Genomic DNA, 25,403 nt, shown 5'->3' on the forward strand with positions numbered 1-25,403 from the left:
ACTCCAGCCCAATATGGTCACTTGTAAAAACAAAACTAGGAATTGAGCTTCCGTATGACCCAGCAATACCAATTCTATGAATAGACCCTGGGAGCCTCAAAATGCACAGCAGAAACACCATCTGCACCCCGATGCCCATTACAGTACTATTTACCATAGCCAGAATCTGTAAATGAGTGCCCAAGGACAGACTACTGGATAAAAAAAAAAACTGTGGTATATCTACACAGTGGAATACTATACAGCTGTTAGAAAAATGAAGTCATGAAATTCACTTATAAATGGATGAATATTGTTTATTTTTCTTATTTAGTCATTGTGAATGACATTAATTGTTTCTTTTCTTATTTTTTAAAAAACTTATTTAGTCTGTGAAATTACAAAGTTACTCATGATTGTGTTTCAGGTATACAGTGTTTCAAAACCATTCTCTTCTCCAGTTTCCACTTTCTTCCACCAATCCCCCCTACCCTCAGCATCTCCATTGCATCCCACCCACTAATCTGCTTTTATGAGTCATTTTCTATTTTTTATATTAAATTTTCCCCCTTCTTTTTCAAAAAAGTTTTTTAATTTTAGCTGCTGGAGAGATACTATAGCAGGCTGGGTAATTTTCTTGCACATGACCAACCTGGGTTTGATACCCTGGAATCCCATATGGGCCCCCAATCCCCACTAGGAGTGATCCCTTAGAGAAGAGCCGGAGTAACTCTGAGCACCACTGGATAGTGGCCCCTCAAAAAAAAAGATAATTCATTTTCAATTTAGTAACCATGATTTATAATTTTACTGTCAACATTAGAGTTTCATGAATACAAAATTCTGTACAATAACCCCCAAGAGTGTCTATTTTCTTCTATCATTGTCTCAAGGTCCTCCTCTCACTCCTCCCTACCTCAATACCTCCCTTCTCCCTACATTTCACTGCTATGCTAAGCTCAGTTCTGTCGACCAGTTCTTAGATTGTGTTGCTCTTGTCCTTTTGTTATTCCATTGCTGTGCTTCTTTATATTCCAGAGAGAGATTGTTCTGTATCTGTGTCTCTCCTGGCCTTCTTTACTCAGCATGATACATTTCAATACCATCTACATAGTGGCAAATTGCATGATTTTCTCTTTCTTTAGGCTAATAGTAATTTCATTATATATATATATATCATGAGCAGATATTTCATTCTCTGTGTGTGTATATATATATATATATATATAAACAAAGATGATATATATATCATCTTTGTTTATCCAGTCATCTGTCCTTGGCATGGTTTGTTTCTAGATTTTAACTGTTTTCCTGTTGTTCATTGATTTGCTCAAGTGGGCACCAGTAATGTCTCACAACAAACTGTGAGACTTGTTACTGTTTTTGGCATATCGAATTGGCCATGGGGAGCTTGCCACACTCTGCCATGCATGCTGGATACTCTCGGTAACTTGCCAAGCTCTCTGAGAGGGATGGAGGAATCAAACCCGGGTTAGCTGCGTGCAAGGCAAGCACCCTACCCGCTCTGAAAATAGCATCAAAATGCCTTTTCTAATTAGATTTTTTTGGTTCTTATGGTCTATGCCCAGAACTGGAATTGCTGTGTCATATGGAAGCTCAGTTCTTAGTTTTTTGACAGGTTGCCTATGTTTTCCAAAAAGATTAAACTATCCAGCATTCCCACTAGCATTGGATGAGGGTTCTTTCTCATCACATCCACGCCAACACTGGCTGGTTTTCTTCTTTGTGATGTGTGCAAGTCTCACTGGTGTGAGATGATAGTGTGTTTTTATTTCCATTTCCTTCATGATAGTGACAGAGTATTTGGTAGGGCGTTTGCCTTACAAGCGGCCAACATGGCCGACCCGAGTTCGATTCCTCTGCCCCTCTCGGAGAGCCCGGCAAGCTACCGAGAGTATTCGATATGCCAAACACAGTAACAACAAAGTCTCCAATGGAGACGTTACTGGGCCCGCTCGAGCAAATCGATGATCAACGGGAGGGCCTTTGCTTACTTGCTTGCTTACTGTCCATCTGTATATCTTCTTTGGGGAAGTTTCTGTTCACCTCTCCATTTTTTGATGAAACTGGTTTTTCCTTATTTTTTTTTTTGAATTACCATAAACTATAAAGTTACTCCTGGTTGAGTTTCAGGTGTACAGTATTCCAACACCAATCCAGTGCCCACTTCCTTCCACCAATGTCCCTTGTTTCCCTCCCACCTACTTACCTGCCCATGTAATAGGTACCTTTTTGTCTTTTCTTTTTAGGGTCTGTGGTTTACAATACTGTTACTTTTATTGTATCATACATATTATATTTATGCTCCCTTCATGGTTATATCCCACCCACCCCCACAATGACATGCTTCCTACTGAAGACCAGTTCTCACATTCATTGTTGTTTCTATTGTATTTGGGCATTTGTTGTTCCTCTTCTATGTTTCTTTATATTCCACATGTAAGAGCGACCATCGGAATTGTAGATAAATGTTTCTCCCTATTTATAGGATGTCTTTTTATTCTGGTAATCATTTGTTTTGTGATACAGAAGCTTCTAAGACTGTTATAGCCCCATTTGTTTATTTTTCATTCTGATGGCTTAGTCAATGATATTGAATCATTGTATTGAATATGCATTTGGTGTCATGAAAGTTTTCCTCAATATGGATTCAGGTATTATATTGAGGTTCTTAATATATCTTGTATTGGCATTTGTGCAGGGTGTGAGAAAAGTGTCTGAATTCATTTTGTTTGCTTTTGGCTCATACTGAGTGCTGCTCAGGGCTTACTTCTGGCTCTGCACTCAGGGATCACTCCTGTTCAGGCAGGAGACTATATGGAATGCTGGGGATCAAATCTGGATATGCCATGGGCAAGGCAAGTGCCTTGCCCACAATACTATTGCTTTGGCCCTAAATTCTTTTTGTTTACATATGATGACCAGAGTCCATCTCTGAATTCTCAATTCTATTCCATTAATCTGAGAGACTGTCTTTATTCCAGTACCACACTATCATGGTTACTACATCTGGGTTTATAGTGTAGTTTTAAGATGGGAAAAGAAAAGCCCCCATCTCTTTTTTCCTTGGATTGCTTTGGCTATTTTGGGTGTTTTATTAATCCATATACATTTTAGCAGCATCTGATCTGCCTTTTAAAAATTTCATGAGGACACCGAGAAATAGTACAGTGGGTAGGGTGTCTACCTTGCATACAGTTGACGCAGGTTCCATCTCTGGCACTCTGTATGGTCCCTTGAGCCCTGCCAGGAGTGATCCCTGAGCGCAGAGCCAGGAGTAATATCTGAGTACCACCAGGGTGTGAAAAGAAAACAAGTCATGGGCATTTTTATAGGAATTACACTGAATTTGTATATTTCATGTGTAGGATTGTGATTTTGACAATATTAATCCTTCCAGTCTATGAACAGGGTTGTGTTCCTATTTCCTTATGTTTCCTTATATTTCTTCTAGAAGTATAATATCATTTTTTCTTTATATATCTTTTCCCTCTTCAGTTAAGCTGATTCTGAGGTACTTGAAATTTTGAAATGCAATTGTGAATGGGACTATTTCTTTATTTCTCTCTCTTTTATTTCAATGTTTGCATATAGAAATGCCATAGATTTCTATCTGTTGATCTTTCTTTTTTTCTAAATTGAAAAAGCAGACAATTTACTATACTTTTTTTGAATTTTATTTTTTTTATTTTCTTTTTTCTTTCTTTTTTTATTAGTGAAACACCATGAGGTACAGTTGTAGACTGACAAACTTTAGTGCTTGGGTTTCAGTTATACAATGATCGAGTACCCATACCTCTACCAGTGCCCATTGTTCACCACCAATGATGCCAATAGCCCTCCCACCCCACACCCCATCCCCCCCACCCCACCCCGCCTCTGTGGCAGAGCATTCTCTTTTGCTCACTCATTCCTTTAGGGTGTTGTAGTTTGCAATGGAGGTATTGAGTGGCCATCGTGTTCAGTCTATAGTCTACTTTCAGCATGTATCTCGTATCCCGAGCGAGTCCTCCAAACATCCTTTACTTGGTGTTCCCTTCTCTATCTGAGCTGTTTTTTTCCCCAGCATGTGCTGCCGGCTTCCAAGCCATGGAGCAGACCTCCTGGTACTTATCTCAACTATTCTTGGGTGTTCGACTCCCATTTTGTTACTTTATATTCCCCAGATGAGGGCAGTCTTTCTATGTCTGTCCCTGTCTTTCTGGCTCACTTAGCATGATATTTTCCATGTAGAACCACTTGTATGTAAATTTCATGACTTCATCTTTTCTAACAGCTGCATAGTATTCCATTGTGTAGATATACCAAAGTTTCTTTAACCAGTCATCTGTTCTCAGGCACTCGGGTTTTATACAGATCTGGGCTATTGTGAACAGTGCAGCAATGAACATAGAAGTGCAGATGTCATTTCAACTGTACTTTTTTGCCTCTTAGTGATGCATTCCCAGGAGTGGTATTGCTGGTTCAAATGGGAGCTCAATTTCTAATTTTTTGGGAATTGTCCATACTGTTTTCGAAAAGGGCTGAACCAGTCGGCATTCCCACCAGCAGTGAAGGAGGATCCCTTTCTCGCCACATCCACTCCAACACCAGTTGCTTTTGTTCTTTTGGATGTGGGCCTGTCTCTGTGGTGTAGGATGATATCTCGTTGTTTTGATCTGCATCTTCTGATGATTAGTGATCTAGAATTACTATACATTTTTTCAGGTAGATCAGACATTCTGAAAATTCATACACAAAGTTTATTTATTAAAAATAATGACAGTTTTGTTATTCAATCAAGCTTTTTAAAATATGTTTACTTTTTAAAGGCATAGATAGTTTTAGTGATACTCTTTTCCCTTTCCAAAAATTGTTTTTCAAAAATTTTTATTGAATATCTATGAGATAGACCACTACAAAGATGTTTGGGTTTCAGTCATACAATGATTTAACACCCACCAGTGAACGTTTCCCACCATCAGTGTCTCCTGTTTCCCTGCTACCATTCCTAACACACACACACACACACACACACACATGCCAGCCTTCCTTTACAGTAGGCACTTTTCTTCTTTATCTCTCTCTCTCCTTTTGTGCATTACAATTGCAATATAGGTACTAAGGTCATCGTGTTTGTTCACAGTGTTCAGTGTTTTTTTGCGATGGGAAGGCTGGAGTAGAATTTTTAACAGGGTGGCAGCTTTTGGGTGTGGACATGACTACTGAGGCTTCTGAAAGTACAGAGAGGTGGGGGAAGGTAGCCCATCTAACCCCAAGAAACCAGGAGATTTCAGTCACAAAAGCCGCATACCCAAATTTTCAGCAGATTAATGTCTCATTGAGGTCCATCTCAAGATAGGGGAGTCCAGCCGGGGGCATGGCAGCGATTTTGGATTGTAGAAGCAAGTGGCTGCCAGGGGCTATTCTTGAGCAGGCATCAGGCTGATCTGTACCCCTCCAATGTACCCAGTTTGTACAGCCTTGCACAGTTCTGAGAGTAACTGCAGCTTTTGATCTCTTTCGAATTGTATGGGTTTCTGAAGCAAGGACAGTAGAAGAACTTACATGGTGGTGCTGGAGTTGGTTCATGGGGGTTACTGCCAGTGCTTCCAGGACTATAGGGAAGTGGGGGAAGTAACTCATCCTAACTCTGAGAAATCCTGGAGATTTCAGTGACAAAAACTGCAAATCCAAATTTTCAACAGGTTAATATCTTGGTAAGGTACATCCTGAGATGGTGGAATCTGGTTGGGGTCATAATGTTAATTTTGAATTGTGGGAACAGACGGCTTCCAAGAACTCTGCTTGGGTGGGCAACAGGCTGATCCATCCTCCTCCAATTTACTTTAGTTTGTTCAGCCTTGCACGGGTCCAAGATTAATTGTGGCTTCGTATCTCTTTCAAGATTTAATTATTGGTCTCTGAAGCATGGCTGATAAATGAGCTTGCATAGCTGAGCTGGAGTTGGTTTGTGAGCATGGCTCTCACATAGAATTTTTGGCTGTTTAATTTCTTGGGAAACTTGGTCCCTAGTTGTTGGGGTCTGGCCATCTTGGGGTTTCAGGAAGCCTGAAAGCACCGTCAGCTTGCTGATGTACTCGCCCCCTGGATATAGGTTGATTTGCTGATGACACTGTACCCCATGCATGTTGATCTTGTAGCCTGCTGCATTACTGTACAAGTTTATTAATTCTAGGAGATTTCAGGAGGGTATTTTTCAGTTCAAGTTTTGAACCCACAGCTAACATGTTACTCGACGGAGAAGACCTAAAATCCTTTCTACTAAGATCAAGCACAAGACAAGGTTTCACACTCTCACCATTATTATTCAGTATAGTATTGGAAGTCCTGGCCATACCATTTTGGCAAGGGAGGGTATCCAGAACGGAAAAGAAGTAAACTATTTGAAGATGACATACAGAAGTATGTTTTTAAAGTATACCTAGAAAACCCTAATGACTAAAAATCTTCCTAGAAACATTGACCATTTCTGTAATTTATAATAGAATAGTACAATGAATTTCCATATTTCCACTACCAAGTATCACTAATTCTCAAGATTTTGCCATATTTGATTTAATCTATCACTTCCTTTTTTTTCAAAATTAAGTGTTTTATTTTATTTTATTATTTGGTTTTACAACCACAGCTGCCTATGTTCAGGGCTTATTCCTAGCTCTACACTCAGGAATCACTCCTGGCAGGACTTGGGGGACCATATGGGATGCCAGGGATCAAACCTTGGTAGGCCCTGTGCACTTTACTGTCTCTCCAAGCCAAAATTGTGTATGTTTTAAAGCAGATCCTAGACACTGAATTCATACTTCATGTACTTCAATATGCCACTCTAAAAATGTGGACATCTTCTCATATAAGCACAATCCCATAACTATATATAATAAAATTTATGATTAGTTTTAATAATAATAGTAAGTTAATATTTTTATCAAGTTTCTAACCAAAAATATATGTTCTACAGTGTACTTGTTTAACTCAGATACTAAACAGGCTCCATATTGGCTATCATACATTTTTGGGGGGGGATCTCAATCAAGACCAGTCTGCCCTTTTTTGTTTTATGCTATTTATTTGTTGTAAAACTGGCATAGTTGTCATATAGCATATCCCATCTTTTTTTTTATTAGTGAGACACCATGAGGTATAGTTGTAGACTTAAAAATTTTTGTTCTTGGGTTTCAATTAAACAATGATCAAATATCCATCCCTCCACCAGTGCCCATTTCCCACCACCATGGATCCCAGTATCCCTCCCACCCCCTATCCCCCCATCCCACCCTACTTCTGAGACAGGGCATTCCATTTGTTCTCTCTCCTATTGGGTGTTGTGGTTTGCAAAAGAGGCAATGAGTGGCAATCATGTTTGGTCTATAGTCTACTTTCAGCATACTTCTCCCATCCTGGGATGATCCTCCCAACACCCTTTATTTGGTGCTCCCTTCTCTATCTGAGCTGCCTTTTCCCCTAGCATGTGTGGCTGGCCTCCATGCCATGGAGTAAAATTCCTGGTACTAATCTTGACCATTCTTGGGTGTTAGTCTCCTATTTTGTTACTTTATGTTCCCCAGATGAATGCAATCTTTCTATGTTTATCCCTCTCTTTCTGAGTCATTTCGCTTAACATGATACTTTCCATGTAGTACCACTTGTATGTAAATTTCATGACTTCCTCTTTTCTAACAGCTACATAGTACTCCATTGTGTAGACGTACCAAAGTTTCTTTAACCAGTCATCTGTTCTCAGGTACTCAGGTTTTTTCCAGATTCTGGCTATTGTAAAGAGTGCTGCAATGAACAAACAAGTGCAGATGTCACTTCGACTATACTTTTTTGCCTCTCTGGGATATATTCCCAGGAGTGGTATTGCTGGGTCAAATAGGAGCTCGATTTCTAGTTTTTTGAGAATCATCCATACTGTTTTCCAAAAGGGCTGAACCAGTCGGCATTCCCACCAGCAGTGAAGGTGGGTCCCTTTCTCGCCACATCCGTGCCAACACCGGTTGCTTTTGTTCATGTGGATGTGTGCCAGTCTCTGTGGTGTGAAATGATATCTCATTGTGGTTTTGATCTGCATCTCCCTGATCATTAATGATGTGGAGCATTTTCTCATGTGCCTATTAGCCATTCGGATTTTTTGAGAAAGTTTCTATTCATTTCGTCGCCCCATTTTTTGATGAGGTTGGATGTTTTCTTCTTGTGGAGTTCAACCAGTACTTTGTATATCCTTTATATCAACCCCTTGTCGGCGCATCCTATCTTTTATTTTTATTTATTTATTTATTTATTGAATCACTGTGGGAAAGGTTACAAAGCTTTCAGGTATAGGTCTCAGTCATACAAATATCAAACACATTTCCCTTTACCAATACTTATTTTTTACCATGAAGAACCCCAATAAAACCCCACCCCCACCCCTCCCAGTCCCTGTGAGGCAGATGAATTCTAGTTAACACTCTATCTGCTTTGATTAGATTCATTGTTTCAATAAAAGATTCACCACTATTATTTAGAGTTTACCACCCCACCCCAAATCAGACATGCTAAAAGAGCATTGTGAAGTGATTTGCTTTCTACAGCTGGGTTCAAGAATTAAATGTTGGTTTTGGATTTCTGCTATTTTAATTATTGACCCTGGAAGTATTTCTACTGAAAGTCAGATAGTTAAGAAATTGGTTTCTCACAGACTCAAAGTCAAAGGATGGAAAACAATCCTGCAAACAAACAACTCCCTCAAAAAAGCTGCGGTGGCCATACTAGTATCTGACAACATTAATTTCACCTTGAAAAAGATTAGAAGGGACAGTGAAGGCTATTTTCTCATCATCAAGGGATACGTACAACAGGAAGAAATCACACTCTTAAATGTATATGCACCTAATGAGGGAACAGCTAAATATTTAAAACAACTGCTAACAGATTTTAAGGAGGACATCACTACCAACACAATAGTACTTGGAGACTTCAACATCGCCTTATCACCTCTGGATAGATCAACACGAACAAAACCCAGCAAGGAATTATTGGCTTTGAAAGAAGTAATAGAAGAGAAAGGGCTTATGGACTTATACAGGGCTTTACACCCCAAAAAGAAAGAATACACATTCTTCTCCAGTGCGCACGGAACATTTTCCAAAATAGATCATGTGCTAGGACACAAAACATACCTCAACAGAATCAAGAAGATAGAAATAGTATCAGCCATCTTTTCAGACCATGATGCACTGAGGATAGAAGTGAATCACACACAGACACGGAGAACCAAATCAAACACCTGGAAATTAAACAACTCGATGCTGAACAATGAGTGGGTCAGGAACGAAGTCAAGGATGAAATCAAAAGATACCTGGAAACAAATGAGAATGAAGACACAAACTACCAGAACTTATGGGATGCAGCGAAAGCTGTATTAAGGGGAAAATTTATAGCTCTGCAAGCCTATCTTGCAAGTCGATAGAAACGATGCACATAAACAATTTGACCTCACAGCTCAAGACCTTAGAAAAGGATCAACAGAAAGAGCCTAAATCAGGCAGAAGGAAAGAGATCATAAAACTTAGAGCAGAAATCAACGACATGGAAAACGAAGAAACAATCCGAAAGATCAATGAAACCAAGAGCTGGTTCTTCGAGAAAATAAATAAGATAGATAAACCACTAGCAACACTCACAAAGAAACAGAGAGAGAGAACCCTAATAAATCGAATCAGAAATAAGAATGGGGATATCACAACAGAAACTAAAGAAATTCAAGAGATCATCAGAGACTACTTTGAAAGTCTCTATGCCACGAAACACGAGAACCTAGAAGAAATGGATAAATTCCTGGATCTCTACCATCTCCCAAAGCTGAATCAAGAAGATATAGAGTACCTGAATAGACCCATTCACATCAAGGAAATTGAAACTGTAATCAAAAGTCTTCCCAAAAACAAAAGCCCAGGCCCAGACGGATTTACTAGCGAATTTTTCCAAACATTTAAAGAGGACCTATTGCCAATTCTTCTCAAGCTTTTCCAGGAAATTGAAAAAACAGAAACTCTCCCAAACAGCTTCTATGAAGCCCATATCTCTCTAATACCAAAAGGAAACAAAGACACCACAAGAAAAGAAAACTACAGGCCAATATCCCTGATGAACACGGATGCGAAGATTCTCAACAAAATACTAGCCAATAGAATACAACAACTCATCAAAAAGATCATACATCATGACCAAGTGGGATTCATCCCAGGGATGCAAGGATGGTTCAACATTCGGAAATCAATCAACATAATCCATCATATCAAAAAAGAAAAGATAAAAATCATATGATCATATCAATAGACGCAGAGAAAGCTTTTGACAAGATCCAGCACCCATTCATGATGAAAACCCTTGCCAAAATGGGGATAGAGGGGACTTTCCTCAATATAGTTAAAGCCATCTACCACAAACCTACAGCAAACATCATCCTCAATGGGGAAAAACTGAGACCCTTCCCCCTAAGGTCAGGGACGAGACAAGGATGCCCACTCTCTCCACTACTGTTCAATATAGTACTGGAAGTACTTGCAATAGCGATTAGGCAAGAAAAAGATATTAAGGGCATCCAGATAGGGAAAGAAGAAATTAAGCTCTCACTATTCGCAGATGACATGATACTATACTTAGAGAACCCTAAAACCTCTACCAAGAAACTCCTCGAAACAATAGGCTTGTATAGTAAAGTGGCAGGCTATAAAATCAATACCCAAAAATCCATGGCATTCCTATACGCAAATAGTGAAAGAGAAGCAAGTGACATCAAGAAAACAATCCCATTCACAATTGTGCCCCAGAAAATCAAGTATCTAGGAATCAGCTTAACTAAGGAAGTAAAGGACCTGTACAAGGAAAACTACAAAACGCTACTTCAGGAAATAAAAGAGGACACGAGGAAATGGAAAAATATCCCCTGTTCATGGATGGGGAGAATCAACATCATCAAAATGGCAATACTTCCCAAAGCACTGTACAAATTCAATGCAATCCCTATAAGGATACCCATGACATTCTTCAAAGAAATGGAGCAAACACTCCTGAAATTTATATGGAACAATAAGCCCCCACGAATAGCTAAAGCAATTCTTGGGAAAAAGAAAATGGGAGGAATCAACCTCCCTAACTTCAAACTCTACTAGAAGGCAGTAATAATTAAAACAGCATGGTACTGGAACAAAAGCAGAGCTGCAGACCAATGGAACAGAGTTGAATATACTGACATTTCCTCCCAAACATATAATCATCTAATTTTTGATAAGGGGGAAAGAAAAGTGAAATGGAGCAGGGAAAGCCTCTTCAACAAACTGTGCTGGCAAAATTGGACTGCTACATGCAAAAAAGTGGGCTCAGATCTCTGCCTAACACCATGCACAAAAGTAAGATCAAAATGGATTTATGACCTCAACATCAGACCAGAATCCATAATGTTTATTGAAGACAAAGTCGGCAAAACTCTCCATGATATTGAAGCTAATGGTATCTTCAAAGATGTCACGCCACTGGCCGAGCAAGTGAAAACAGAGATAGACAAATGGGACTATCTTAAACTAAGAAGCTTCTGCACCTCAAAAGAAACATTGACCAAAATACAAAGACAGCCTACAGAATGGGAAAGGATATTCACCAAGTACACATCCGACAAGGGGTTGATTTCAAGGATATACAAGGTACTGGTTAAACTACACAAGAAGAAATCACCCAACCCCATCAAAAAATGGGGTGAGGAAATGAACAGAAACTTTCGCAAAGAAGAAATTCGAATGGCAAAAAGGCACATGAGAAAATGCTCTACATCACTAATCATCAGAGAGATGCAGATCAAAACCACAATGAGATATCATTTCACACCACAGAGACTGGCCCACATCCACAAGAACAAAAGCAACCGGTGCTGGCGCGGATGTGGCGAGAATGGGACCCTCCTTCACTGCTGGTGGGAATGCCGGCTGGTCCAACCCTTTTGGAAAACAGTATGGACGACTCTCAAAAAATTAGAATTTGATCTGCCATTTGACCCAGCTATAGCACTCCTGGGAATATATCCCAGAGAGGCAAAAATGTATAGTCGAAGTGACATCTGCAATTGTTTGTTCATTGCAGCACTCTTTACAATAGCCAGAATCTGGAAAAAACCTGAGTGCCTAAGAACAGATGACTGGTTAAAGAAACTTTGGTACATTTACACAATGGAGTACTATGTAGCTGTTAGAAAAGATGAAGTTATGAAATTTACATACAAGTGGTACTACATGGAAAGTATCATGTTAAGCGAAATGAGTCAGAAAGAGCGGGATAGACACAGAAAGATTGCATTCATCGGGGGAACATAAAGCAACAAAAAGGGAGAGTGACACACAGGAATGGCTGAGATTAGTACCAGGAATTTTGCTCCATGAATGGAAGGCCAGTCACAGACTCTAGGTGAAAAGGAAGCTCAGATAGAGAAGAGAGTACCAAATGAAGGGTGTTGTGAGGGCCCTCCCAGGGTGGGAGAAGCATGCTGAAGGTTGTCGATAGACCAAACATGATTGCCACTCAAAGCCTCTCTTGCAAAACCCAGTACCCAAAAGAAGAGAGAGAGAACAGGGGGGAATACCCTGCCACAGAGGCAGGATGGGACGAGGGGGGGGGGGATGAGGGTGGGGGGGATGCTGGGACCCATGGGGATGGATGACGGGCACTGGTGGAGGGATGGGGACTTGATCATTGTATAACTGAAACCCAAGCACAAAATTTGTAAGCCTATAACTGTACCTCATGGTTTTTCACTAATAAAAAAAGAAAAAAGAAAAAATAAAAAAAAAAAAAAAAAAAGAAATTGGTTTCTGTGCTCTGGAGTCGTGGCCGTGCTGGAGAGCCGCTAGTGGGGGGCAACTGGTGGCCTCGGTAGGGCGTGAAGGGCGGACCGAAACGCCCCCCTTCCCATGAGGTTTTAGTCGCCCCCACACCCCCGGCTCATACCTGCTGTCCACAAGGCTCCCATGCGGCCGCCATCTTTCTTTCCAGAGAGGAGAGGGCGAATGGGACAACACCCTTTCCTCTCCGGACAGACATGATGGCCTGGATTAACGCATAGTCCATTCACTTTTCTGCTCCAAGCTGCCGGGTTCTGCATTAAGTCCTTTTGCTTCTGTGGCCGTGGCTGTGCTGGAGTGCCGCTCGTGGGGGGCAACTGGTGACCTCGGTAGGGCGTGAAGGACGGACCGGAACGCCCCCCCTTCCCATGAGGTTTTAGTCTCCCCCACACCCCCGGCTCATACCTGCTGTCCACAAGGCTCCCATGTGGCCGCCATCTTTCTTTCCAGAGGGAGGAGGGCGGAAGGGAGCAACACCCTTTCCCCTCTGGGCAGACATGATGGCCTGGATTAACGCATAGTCCTTTCACTTTTATGCTCCAAGATGCTGGGTTCTGCGTTAAGTCCTTGTGCTTCTGGGGCTGTGGCCGTGCTGGAGAGCCACTCGTGGGGGGCAACTGGTGACCTCGGTAGGGCGTGAAGGACGGACCGGAACGCCCCCCTTCCCATGAGGTTTTAGTCGCCCCCACACCCCCTGCTCATACCTGCTGTCCACAAGGCTCCCATGCGGCCGCCATCCTTCTTTCCAGAGAAGAGAGGGCAAATGGGGCAACACCCTTTCCCCTCCGGCAGACTTGATGGCCTGGATTAACGCATAGTCCGTTCACTTTTCTGCTCCAAGCTGCTGGGTTCTGCATTAAGTCCTTGTGCTTCTGGGGCTGTGGCCGTGCTGGAGAGCCGCTCGTGGGGGGCAACTTGTGACCTCGGTAGGGTGTGAAGGACGGACCAGAACGCCCCCCTTCCCATGAGGTTTTAGTCGCCACCACACCCCCGGCTCATACCTGCTGTCCACAAGGTTCCCATGTGGCCGCCATCTTTCTTTCCAGAGGGAGGTGGGCGCAAGGGAGCAACACCCTTTCCCCTCCGGGCAGACATGATGGCCTGGATTAACGCATAGTCCTTTCACTTTTCTGCTCCAAGATGCTGGGATCTGCATTAAGTCCTTGTGCTTCTGGGGCTGTGGCCGTGCTGGAGAGCCGCTCGTGGGGGGCAACTGGTGACCTCGGTAGGGCGTGAAGGACGGAACGGAACGCCCCCCTTCCCATGAGGTTTTAGTCGCCCCCACACCCCCAGCTCATACCTGCTGTCCACAAGGCTCCCATGCGGCCGCCATCTTTCTTTCCAGAGAAGAGAGGGCGAATGGGACAACACCCTTTCCCCTCTGGGCAGACATGATGGCCTGGATTAACGCATAGTCCATTCACTTTTCTGCTCCAAGCTGCTCTTTCTGCATTAAGTCCTTGTGTTTCTGGGGCTGTGGCCGTGCTCCAAACTTAACTCTGATTTTCAGGGAGAAACGTTGGGTGGTTTACTTTCCATTGATCACTTTGTATATAGAGAGATGTTGCGTGGCCGCTTATGCGGCCGCGTGGTTTTGAGGAAAAGTCCTTGTTCCCGCATACTCGAGCTGTGGTTGTAGAGGCTTCTGGTCACCGGGGTTCCATCTGGGGGAGGCGGGATGCGGTACGTACCCCATCTGGGACTTCCCGATGATCTCGGCTCTTTTTGGAACCTGTTTTTTTTTTTTTCCCCTCCGGGAGCTGTGGATCCTGCCCTCCATGTGGCCCTTCTCTTCGGCTGTATGCTGTAAAGATGGCGCTGGGGGGCGGGCTGTGGGCGTGACTTCCAGAATCAGAGGTTACCTGGGAGCTATAGTCCCGGCAGATTGGAGGAAAAGTCCTAGTTCCTGCATACTCGAGCTGTGCTTGTAGAGGCTTCTGGTCACCGGGGTTCCATCTGGGGGAGGCGGGATGTGGTACCTACCCCATCAGGGACTTCCTGATGATCTCGGCTCTTTTTGGAACCTGTTTTTTTTTTTTCCCCTCCGGGAGCTGTGGATCCTGCCCTCCATGGGCCCTTCTCTTCGGCTGTATGCTGTCGCATCCTATCTTTTAAATCTGCTTGCTTTCTTATGACATTGTCTTAAGACATTGGTCATTGTTTTAAGGGGTTAGGGATCTAGAGCCACATCAGGGGCTGCTCCCCAGCTCTGTGCTCCGGGGTTGCTCCCTGGTGGTGCTTGGCAGACCGCCTGGTGCCAAGGATTGAACTGGGATCTGCTGTATACAAGGCAAGTATGTTAACCCTATACTTTCTCTCTGGCCTGTTGATTCCTTTTCAGAGAAAACAGACCCGTTATCTTAGAAATGCCTAATTTCTCATGGTGCCATTTAACTCATTCTTTTCTACTCATATTTCCTGAAAATGAAAATATAATAAACCAATCATTTCATTTTAGACTTTTTGCAAAACTTCTTCCCAGGTAGTGCTGTAAATATCCTTTTATATTGTGTTAGGAGGTAGATGAAGTCTTGTTTCAGTATCAGTGTCACTCAGTTAAAAGATTGATTTCCTGATCTTACCATTATGAAGTGAGTCTTCTGAAATAGCTACTACTCTACTAAGCAACAGCTGATAGCTATAGAATAAGGTAAAGGCCCTCCCGTTGATCGTCGATTTGCTCGAGCGGGCCCAGTAACGTCTCCATTGGAGACTTTGTTGTTACTGTGTCTGGCATATCGAATACTCTCGGTAGCTTGCCGGGCTCTCCGAGAGGGGCGGAGGAATCGAACAGCATATCAATATTAATAAATGAGATATGATGGTATATATTGAGTACATTATGTGGTATATGTTAAGTAACCTGTACGTATCATAAGTTCAGAGGTGGAAAAGGTCCAGTGTAAGATCCTAAATGTTTCGCATAGAGGTTGACTTCTGCTTACCTTTGAAGAATGATTAAGTTTTGAATACATGGACCAAAAAGAAGAATGTGGTCCAAGAAGTTTAAATGGTGAAATTGAAGCCACAAGGAAAAAGGATGAGTTGTACAATGGAACCAATTGCGCCTGGAGAAGTTTATAATATGGTTGTCGTAATTAGATTAAGGGAAATAGGTTAAGTCAATGACGGTTGGATGGATCGCTTGGAATGGGAGATGTGTGCTGAAAGTAGATAAAGGACCCAACATGATGGCCTCTCAGTATCTATATTGCAAACCATAATGCCTATAAGTAGAGTGAGAGTAAGAGGGAAATTGTTAGCCATAGAGGAAGGGGGAGGGGTGAGACAGGTGGGGAAGGGATACTGGGGACATTGGTGATGGAACATGTGCACTAGTGGAGGGATGGGTGTTCAATCATTGTATGACTGAAACTCAACCATTAAAGTTTTGTAACTGTAGCTCACGGTGACTCAATAAAAAAATAGTTTTTTAATTTAAAAAAAATAATGGAAATAGGTAGGCCAGAAGTAGAACTAGCATTTCTACTTTAATTAAATTTCTACTATTTAATTAATTTAATGCCATGAAATGAAATACTACTTCAAGAAGGTTAACTTTTAAGGTATACAATGGGTTCTCTGTGCACATTGGGCATTTGTGAAATTAAGTCTTGTTGATGGGAAGCAAACATCTAGATTTATAAATAGCTAGAAGCAGAAAGAAGAATAAGATGACTTTCATGTTTAGCATTCAGATAAATGTCTATTTTGTTTCCTCTGCAGCTCGTGTGACCCCAACTCTACCAAAGCAGGATCGTCCTGTGCGTGAGGGAACACGGGTAGCTTCCATTGAGACAGGCTTGGCTGCAGCAGCTGCAAAGCTGGCTCAGCAGGTAGGTGATGCCAAGCAGGCCTAGGCAATGACTCTACTGCTGAGACTACTGATGATGTAGTCTCAAAACTCAGACCTTTAGGCTGATAGGATCCCACTGATCTTTCCTATCCCTGTTCAGTAACAAGCTGTTTTTACAGGCCATACAATTGACAAGGTGTAGAATGAAAGAAAATAGAAGATGTGTCCTTGCTGATGTCACTTGCTTTTTCAGTTATATAAAAACCTCTAAGATGAAAAGGATTAAGTTTGTCTTTGATAAAAACATTTGCTTTCATATTGAACCCAAAATAAATGACTCAGCTAAGTACACTAAGGGTCTCGGAACCCACCAGTATCACATAAATTGGATTTTGGGCAAAGAGACTGCTCTTGTCCACTTTCACAAACAATATTTCCTTGATCTTTACCCCTTCTTCCTTAAGAAGGCTTTACTTGCTAATTTTTGTCCTTCAAGACTCACTTCATTAGAATTCATCTAACATTTTGCAGTTTTCAAAGTTTTTTAATGTATATAATACGCTATTAACTTTGTGGACCATGGGAGGTAAATCATCCCTTTAGGTCTTCATGTTTCATCCTTCAGTTTAGAGTATTTATTGAGGATCTGCTTTGTGTTAGTTCTTCCATGTACTATGTCTCGTGTAATTTACCTAGTAGCCCTGTTCAATAGGTTATATTTTCATCATTTTACAGGTGAAGAAAATGAGGCTCTCTTTAAGTGACTAGTCCAGAATAATACAGCCAGTAGGAGGAGGAGACAAGATTCAAACTCATATCTTCTAACTACAAGTTTCATGTTACTTGATATTCAAATAAAAATGAAATAGTTTAATGTATATAGTTTAATAATTTATACTATTTAAATAAAATTTAACAGTAATGTTTTAATATGTTGTTCTATGGAACTCTAGAGTTGTTTAGAAATGTCTCAGAGGCTATTACTGGGAGTTAGCAGAGAATAAGCAGACCAGAGGCCGTTTTTGACCGAAATTTCCCTCAATATGTAATATATGGTTTTATACATATACATATATATAGTATATATAAATACACACACATGTAATTTGATAAAGGGCTCTAACTACTTTAAATAAACTTATAAATTAATTTTGAGGGGGGTCACACCCAGCTACCCTCAATGGCTATTTCTGGCTTAGAAGTCACCCCAGCAGTGTTTGGAAAGCATGCATGCAACCCTTTGAGCTATTTCTTGCCCCCTTCCACAGATAAGTTAATTAAAGATGTGTAAACTATTTAGTGCCTTTTACAGTACTCACTTCTGTTTTGGTCAATCAAATATTACATCAAAGAAGATTTTTTACTTAGTTTTGCAGGCTAAATTCTTGGAGAAAACAGGGAAGCATTCCAGAAGAAGGAAATTCCTCAATATGGCACATAAGGCCCTTGTGATTTGGTTCCTGGTCACCTCTTCTCCCTAATATCTAGCCAGACTCTCAGGCATGCCTTTTGCTAGCCATATATTTGTACTGTAATACTCAGTGTTTATTCATTATATCAGATTGTCTTATGCCTCTGTCTCTTTGCTGTTCACTGGAACTTACACTCTTTCAGAAAACACTCCTAACACCCTCTTCACACCAGTTGATTTCAGTAGCCTTCTGTTTTCTGTAGCATTTTATCATAGTACCATATTTTCTGTGTTCCTTGTGTTCCTTTTTAAATTGTAAGTACCTCAGTGTGTGAGTGTGTATACATATGTTTAGTCAGTAGTTTGGGGTGAGTGAATAAAAGATGAATGAGTAGATATTTCTGGATTGGACGTCTCATGGTGGGAAATGAGTTAGCATACAAAGAGATTAGGAACTGTATCTCCAAAACAAACCCCCCAAAAGGTTAAAAGTGAATTAGTGAGTTAGGCTACCTTAGTTTGAATCTTTCTTCACCAAGTTATTTTCTTTGTCCCTCAGCTTCCTTGTGGGTTTTAAATGAAGATTAGATAAAATATATATGTAAAAGTTCTCAAAGTTATATTAGCCACAGATTAAGTACTACTTACTCTATTAGCTTCTCAGTACTACTTTGTTAGCTTTTCATAATTACCATTATGGGTTGCCTGATTATGGAAAACCAGGTGGAGAATTAGAACTTGCACGGGGACCTAGTAACATCTTTTTTAATGAAGCAAAAGGGGCCCTGTCATAATACAGTCTAGTCTTCTTGATGGAATCTGGATGAATTATATGAGGAGATTGACAACAAAGGTAGAAAAATCAATACATGATCACTTCTATATTTGAATGAGAGAAATTTAGAAATAGAGAATAGAAATGCAGCTCCTGGTGTGTGTGAAACAACACTGTGGCCAACAAAGATTCTGAAGCCAAATGGCTTGGGCCTGAATCCCTGATTGTCTACTTATTGATTGGTTTTATAACCCTAGGGAAATGACTTTGCCTTTCTGTGTCATAGTTTATTCTCTTAATAACAGAATTCTGAATCTTTCTTCTCTAAATGAGTTAAACTAGGCATATGTTACTAATATTATTATTCTTGTCTCCCAGAAATACCTATGGTAACTACATAGCCTGCCAGATCTTCTGAAGGCAGAGTCAGGCCTGTGTTGCCAAGAGAAGGCAAATAAATGTAATCACTGATTTTGTCTGTGAGGCTCCTAACACTCATCTCAGAAGCAGCATCTCAGAAGATGAAGCATTTACATACTATCAACACCAGGTTCTCAGGCTCCAGAGACCCAAAACACACTACACAGTGGATGGTAGATCCATAAAGCAGTGGATGGATGAATTTCAAGATACTGGGAAAAGTGACAATGCATTTGTCATCTGTCCCATTCAAAATTGAGGTTTTAAGACTCCCATGGCCCGGAGGATTAAGTCTTCTATTAAAATAAAAGGACTGGAAAGAGTAAGAGAAATCATTGTAAGAAAGAATAGTTTTTATCATTTTCTAGTCCATTCTGTGTGCTGTGTTTTTATATCATTATTTAACCTTTCAAACAATCCTCAAAGGTGGGTATTTTGCAGGTGGGCATTTGGACTTGGAAAGGTTAGGAACTTGTGTGAAGTTATCCAACATAGGGAGCAAAGACCTGGATTTGAGCTTGTTCCCTTTGTTCAAGAGTTACTACTTTTTTCTTCTCAGGTGTTTGAGAAGTATGCATATAGGTATTTGGGCACGCTAGTTGAATAATGAATAATTCTTCTGCTGTGAAGCTTTGAGCTCAAATTACTTTTTTTTCATTTAATTAAAAATTTTTATTGAAACATTTTACGCCTCTGTGGCTGGAGTGATAGCACAGCGGGTAGGCCGACCTACCCGCTGGGTAGGGGCCGACCAAGGTTCAATTTCCAGCATCCCATAAGGTCCCCCGAGCACCACCAGGAGTAATTCCTGAGTATAGAACCAGGAGTAACCCCTGTGCACTGCCAGGTGTGACCCAAAAAGAAAAAAAAAACATTTTATGCCTCAGTTTTCTCATCTGTACACTGAGGAATTTTTTTAGGAATATTCTGATGATTAAATGAGATAAAGTATGTAAAGCACCTCAGCTGCTGCCATACATTTAGCTATTATTCCAAGTGTTATGGTCTACCACTTAAGATACAACATTAGGACCAAAACCCAAGTCTCTGAACTCCATCACCCTCCTCTTGCCACTGTTCTTACTAGTGGCATTGGTGACTTAAGAACAGATGGTACCAAAGAGATGACCTCAGGTTTCAGAAAGCCTATATGTATTTACATATATCCAGGATACATTTGAGGTAAGGTTGAGTAATAGAACCATATTCACCATTTTCTACTTTCCTTTCTAGGAAATTCTCTTTTTTACTCTTATATTATTCCTCCCAATTGGCTTGTATTTCAGGAGCTGCAAAAGGCCCAAAAGAAGAAATGTATCAAGAAAAAACCATTGTTGAAGGAGATAGAACAGCCTCGCCTTCAAGACTCAAGTCTTAGTGTGGCAGCGTCAGCTCCCACTCTCGCCGTTACACCCCAACTTCTCACCTCCTCCTCACCTTTGCCGCCTCCTGAGCCTAAACAAGAAGCACTCTCTGGAAGTCTTGCTGACCATGAATATACTGCTCGCCCCAGTGCTTTTGGTATGGCCCAGGCAAACCGTAGCACCACACCCATGGCCCCTGGTGTTTTCTTGACCCAGCGACGTCCTTCAGTTGGCTCACAGAGCAGTCAAGTAGGACAAGGTATGACTACCATGTGGTTGTAGAACTGAGAAGGATTATAGGGTCACCTAAGCCCTCTGATAGAGTGAATATCTGAGGACACTGATGGCCAACCTCAGATACTTGATCTCATAAGTTTTGAAGAGATATTAACTGTCATTAAGCAGAGAGAAACACAGATACAGGTTTACAAAGATCCTTCTGTGGCCAGCATGAAGAGCAGGTTGCAGAAGGGATGTCTAGAAAGGAAATACAGGTTTAATGAAGAGTAGGAATCTAGCAAAGGAAATGAGGAGGAGGAGGAAATTGATCAACCATGGAAGAGATCACATGGCATATAGGAAATGATCTGATGTGGGGTGAGAAGAATAGCTGGGGCAAGGAAGACAAGCCTCCTTTTCCTTTTTCTTCTTGACTCTCAAAACCAGATTTCTAGAGTACACAGGTCAGGTAATGATGTTGGGGGTTTCTAATGAAATAAGACCCTGAGGATGGCAATTTCAGGATTCCAAGCTATAATCACTAACCAGGCATTTATCTAATCCTGGTTGGCAGTATAAAAATGATGGAGATGCACAGTCAACTCTCCCTGCAGACTTTAGGAAGGAAAATGATTAGAACCAAAGAAATAATTGAGGAAAAGGAACTATGCTCTTACCAAAGAATTCATAGATGCTGCAGGAATTAGGAGAAAAAGCCAAGACATGTGGCTTTGGATGGAAGTAGTTAAGGAAGATGTCTTCCCAAACATAGACCTGGAGCCAAGTATAAGGAAGAAATGAGATGAGGTGGGGGACAAAGGAATGGGGTGAGGTAGGAGAGGGGTATGTGCAAAAAATTGGTGCTGGAGTTGCTATTTCCTTTGCTTATTCTCCTTTCCCCATAGGAAAGCGCCCCAAAAAGGGCCTGGCCACAGCAAAGCAGAGACTTGGCCGTATCCTGAAAATCCACAGAAATGGCAAACTACTTCTGTGAACCTCCTTGTGTGCTGATCCTGACCCTTTCAACCCCATTGCCTTCTCCATTGTCAACTCTCGGGGCACTCCTGGATCGTATTGGCCCCGGACAAGGTGCTGAGGCGCGTTGTCCTGCTTTCTTGGAACTGACCAAAGGCATGGACTCCCCCAACACCCTTCCCCACTTCTACTAAAGCGTCCTACCTTCTTTATCGATGCCTCCGAGTTGCTCTTAAATGGGACAACTTTCTAGCAAAGTAACACCCTCTTTTCTGCTGCTCCAACCTATTTCCCTTTCATGGGCTTTGCCTGCCCTTTAATCTCATCCCTACCTATAGCTTGATTGCTGGAGGAGAGAAACAAGGAAATCGTGAATCCTTGGGTATTTCCCTGCCCATGGGATCCCAGCATTTAACTTTCTACAACTATAGCTTTTTATCTAGTAACTTGTCCACATCTGCCCATTCTTTCTTCCCCTTCCTTCGCCCAGCAGATGTCACTCACCTCCAGATTCTGCCCCCTCTTGCCAAATGTTTCATGAAAATAAAAGAAGAGGGTCCAGAGAGTTTCCTTACTGCCCCAGCGCAGGCCACTTACAGAGAGATGGCCTAGAAGAACCATGAGCTGATTTCACTCATCCTTGGGAAAATAGGAGATCCCTTTCACCTCTCAGAATGGAGAAAAGAATGACGCCTAAAACCTTGATATAATTTTGTAGTCCCCTGGAGGGAGCTACTTGGGTATGGCTACAAATGAAGCCCCTTGTATTTGTGAGACCCCAGAATTTGCCAGGAATGAAGTCCTACAGAACATTATGTGGCTGTTACTCAACCCCAGCAGATTAAAAACCACCTTCCAGAAGCTTGAAAGTACCTACATCTGAAGCAGACACCCCTGTTCCTTTATCTATACCACACAGCATCCTGGACCTTCTGTAAAGAGTGTGGCTGGAGTTCAGCCCTGGGTTCTACATGGGGAAACACTCTGCTTCTTTTCCCACTTGAAGAACAAAGAACTCACGCTTTCACTCCTGGCTTTTGCACTCCTGGACATTGAGTCGGCATTCAAGCAGTGTGCAAAAAGGCCACTTAGAAGTCCACACACAGGAGAGAAGACACCATCTGAAAAGGAGCAGATCATCTGATCACCTTCTTTGTGTACATCTCTGTTGTTCAGACAGTGCCCACCCCCTCCTCTCCATGCCATTGTTTCCCTCACTTCTTCTGGCCTTGCCTCCTTGGCAACCTGGACTGAAAGGAGAGTGCCCCCTTCCATTTTGGCACTACCCAAGTGGAGCACGACCTTGCTCTCTATTCCCCACTTCAGCCTCAGTGCTTCTGGGGAACTTCACTCCATGCAGGTCACAGGGAATGTGTAAGCCTTCCCTTGTAATCTTTTTGTCTACGGTTTGTCTTTCTTTTCTCCTTAACACTGTCTATGCCATATCCCTTTTCTGTCTTGGGGACCCCAGAGATCAAGAAGTCTAGTCACACCAAAGGCAAAAAGCCTGGCTACCTCCCCCTGGTATGTGAGGTCCCCACCACTCTCCTCTCTGTTTCCACCCAGCTTTGCTTTTATCTGGGGATTTCAAAGTAGCAGAGGATAGTGAGAAGAAAGGAGGGGATATCCTGTGTCCCAGTGTAAGTAACTGCCTGACTGCTGTCACCAAGACCAGAAACCCACCCCTTTTGCCCATTAACCTCCCCTTTGATCTTCCAAAGGCAGCTAATTGCTAGCAAATCCCCCTTCCCTCATTCTGAATCTCTTTGCTCTATTTCTTTATAAGAAGTTTCTGTGGAACTGAAACCAACCTCCATTTTACTGGGTTTAGTTTAGTTGGGTTCTCAGAGCCCTCTGTTTGTTTTTTGTTTCAAATGAAAAGCAAGTTTACCTTCGGTTTTGCTTTTCCAAAGAGGCTAGTGTGCTCCCCGCCCCCCCTCCTTTTCAGTTTCTCAGTGAAGTGAGCTAGGAGGGGTTGATACTGATAATAATCAAGGTTTTTTCAACAGTGATTTTCCACCATTTTGCTCTTGAAGATGGATGGAAATGTTTTGTGGACTGACAAAATGATGTTCATCTACATACTGCCACTTAAATTTGTCATCACAGGCAGCACTGTACCACTCTACTGCTACGTGATCCAGGCATACCATGTGTTAAGTGGCAATAACTTTGAGGACCGGCAGGAAATTTCTGCAGACTGTGGACTGGCAGTTGAAAACCACTGGTTTAGAACATGCTGAGAGTTACCTCTAGTCTCTAATCACCAGCACAGAGCTGGGGGTTAGATGGGGGCAGGAAGAGAGGATTTCTATTCACCTTTAATATATTTTTACAAAAAAAAAGCAGTTTAAAAGCAAGCCCACCGCTTCTGTACATGTCTAAATATATTTTTAGAAGTGGGTAGGATTGTGAATTTCTGATGCAGGGCCTTTTTATAAACAGGTTAGAATAGCATCATACAGACTTCTTTATTGTTTTTCCCCATTTTTTTCTTATGTTGTGTTACTAATGTAATTTATATTTTTTTTAGATCCTTCCTTTCCTATAGAGATAAAAGTGATTTATCTTGGCAATTGCTTTGTTTGGATTTCTTTTTTTCTTTTCTCTTTTTTGGTGTTGGGATGGTGCCGCCTTATCATGCATTATCACTCCGTCATATCTACTCAGCATTCCCTAGCCCCAGTCTTATCCCTTAAGTGGGGAGGGGATGGGTCTTTGATCCCAAGAGTGTTCACATGATTCACACACCATAAACAGATGATGTAATGTACAGCAAGCAGAAAAGAGAACAGCAATTCAAAGATCCTGACAAATTTGTTGGAAAGACATAGCACAACTTTCATGAGCTGTTTTTAGAGGCTACACTTGTATCTTGCTTCTTTGAATATGAAGTTCTGGAGTTTTTCTCTCTTCCTACATTATTCTTCCTCCTCTCACCACTCTCTCCTTTCCCAACACTTACAACAGTGCAGAGAGACTACTCATTTTCTTGAGCCAGACTTCGCTCTTAACATTCTATATATATTGACTCATTTTATCCTCCCCAACATATGCATCCAACTAATGAGGAAACTGGCAAAGAAATTTCCCAGTTTTACACATAATAAGTTATAGGGTCAACCTGGGTCCTGAGACTGTGTTCTTACTATTCTATTCTATCACTGCTAATAATTGCTACCATTTTTGAAGTGCCTTTTCTGTGCTAGGCATTATTCTGTGTCAGAGGTTGTCAAAATTAGTTGGCCTACTGTTTTCTTTCAGAAAGAAAATTGCTGAGAAATCCAGCCCATCCCTAGAAATTTATTTCCTTTAAGTTGAACAAACAAAATCACCCTCCTCAATTGCACTGGAAACGACTACTTTGAATCATTGTGGCATTTCCCAGTTCGGGGGAGGGTAGGGTGGTATTGCCCACGTTGGGAAATACTGGACTAGGATTTTCCTTAGTATATGCCACTGAATTCTCACAGGCCTGTGAAATAGTTATTAGCTCTGTTATAGAGCGAAGGCCACTGAAACTTGCCAGTGGTTTCCCACAGCAGAATCTGGCCTGACTCCAGAGCT

General features: G+C 41.7%; 1 protein-coding gene across 5 annotated transcripts in view; it reads left to right on the top strand.

Moving 5' to 3' along the window:
• Positions 1-24,412, top strand: part of PHF8 (PHD finger protein 8) — a 166,738-nt gene extending 142,326 nt beyond the window's left edge. For all 5 annotated transcript variants that reach the window (XM_056130102.1, XM_056130103.1, XM_056130104.1 and 2 more), the window contains 3 exons: positions 16,603-16,712; positions 20,565-20,901; positions 21,767-24,412. In XM_056130102.1, the coding sequence (XP_055986077.1) occupies positions 16,603-16,712; positions 20,565-20,901; positions 21,767-21,855 (536 nt within the window). In that variant the 3' untranslated portion in view covers positions 21,856-24,412. The remainder of the gene's footprint in view (positions 1-16,602; positions 16,713-20,564; positions 20,902-21,766) is intronic.
• The last annotated feature ends 991 nt before the right edge of the window (positions 24,413-25,403 follow it).

This window comes from Sorex fumeus, unplaced genomic scaffold (assembly GCF_029834395.1).
Source record: "Sorex fumeus unplaced genomic scaffold, SorFum_2.1 ptg000073l, whole genome shotgun sequence".
In the NCBI taxonomy this organism is placed as follows: Eukaryota; Metazoa; Chordata; class Mammalia; order Eulipotyphla; family Soricidae; genus Sorex; species Sorex fumeus.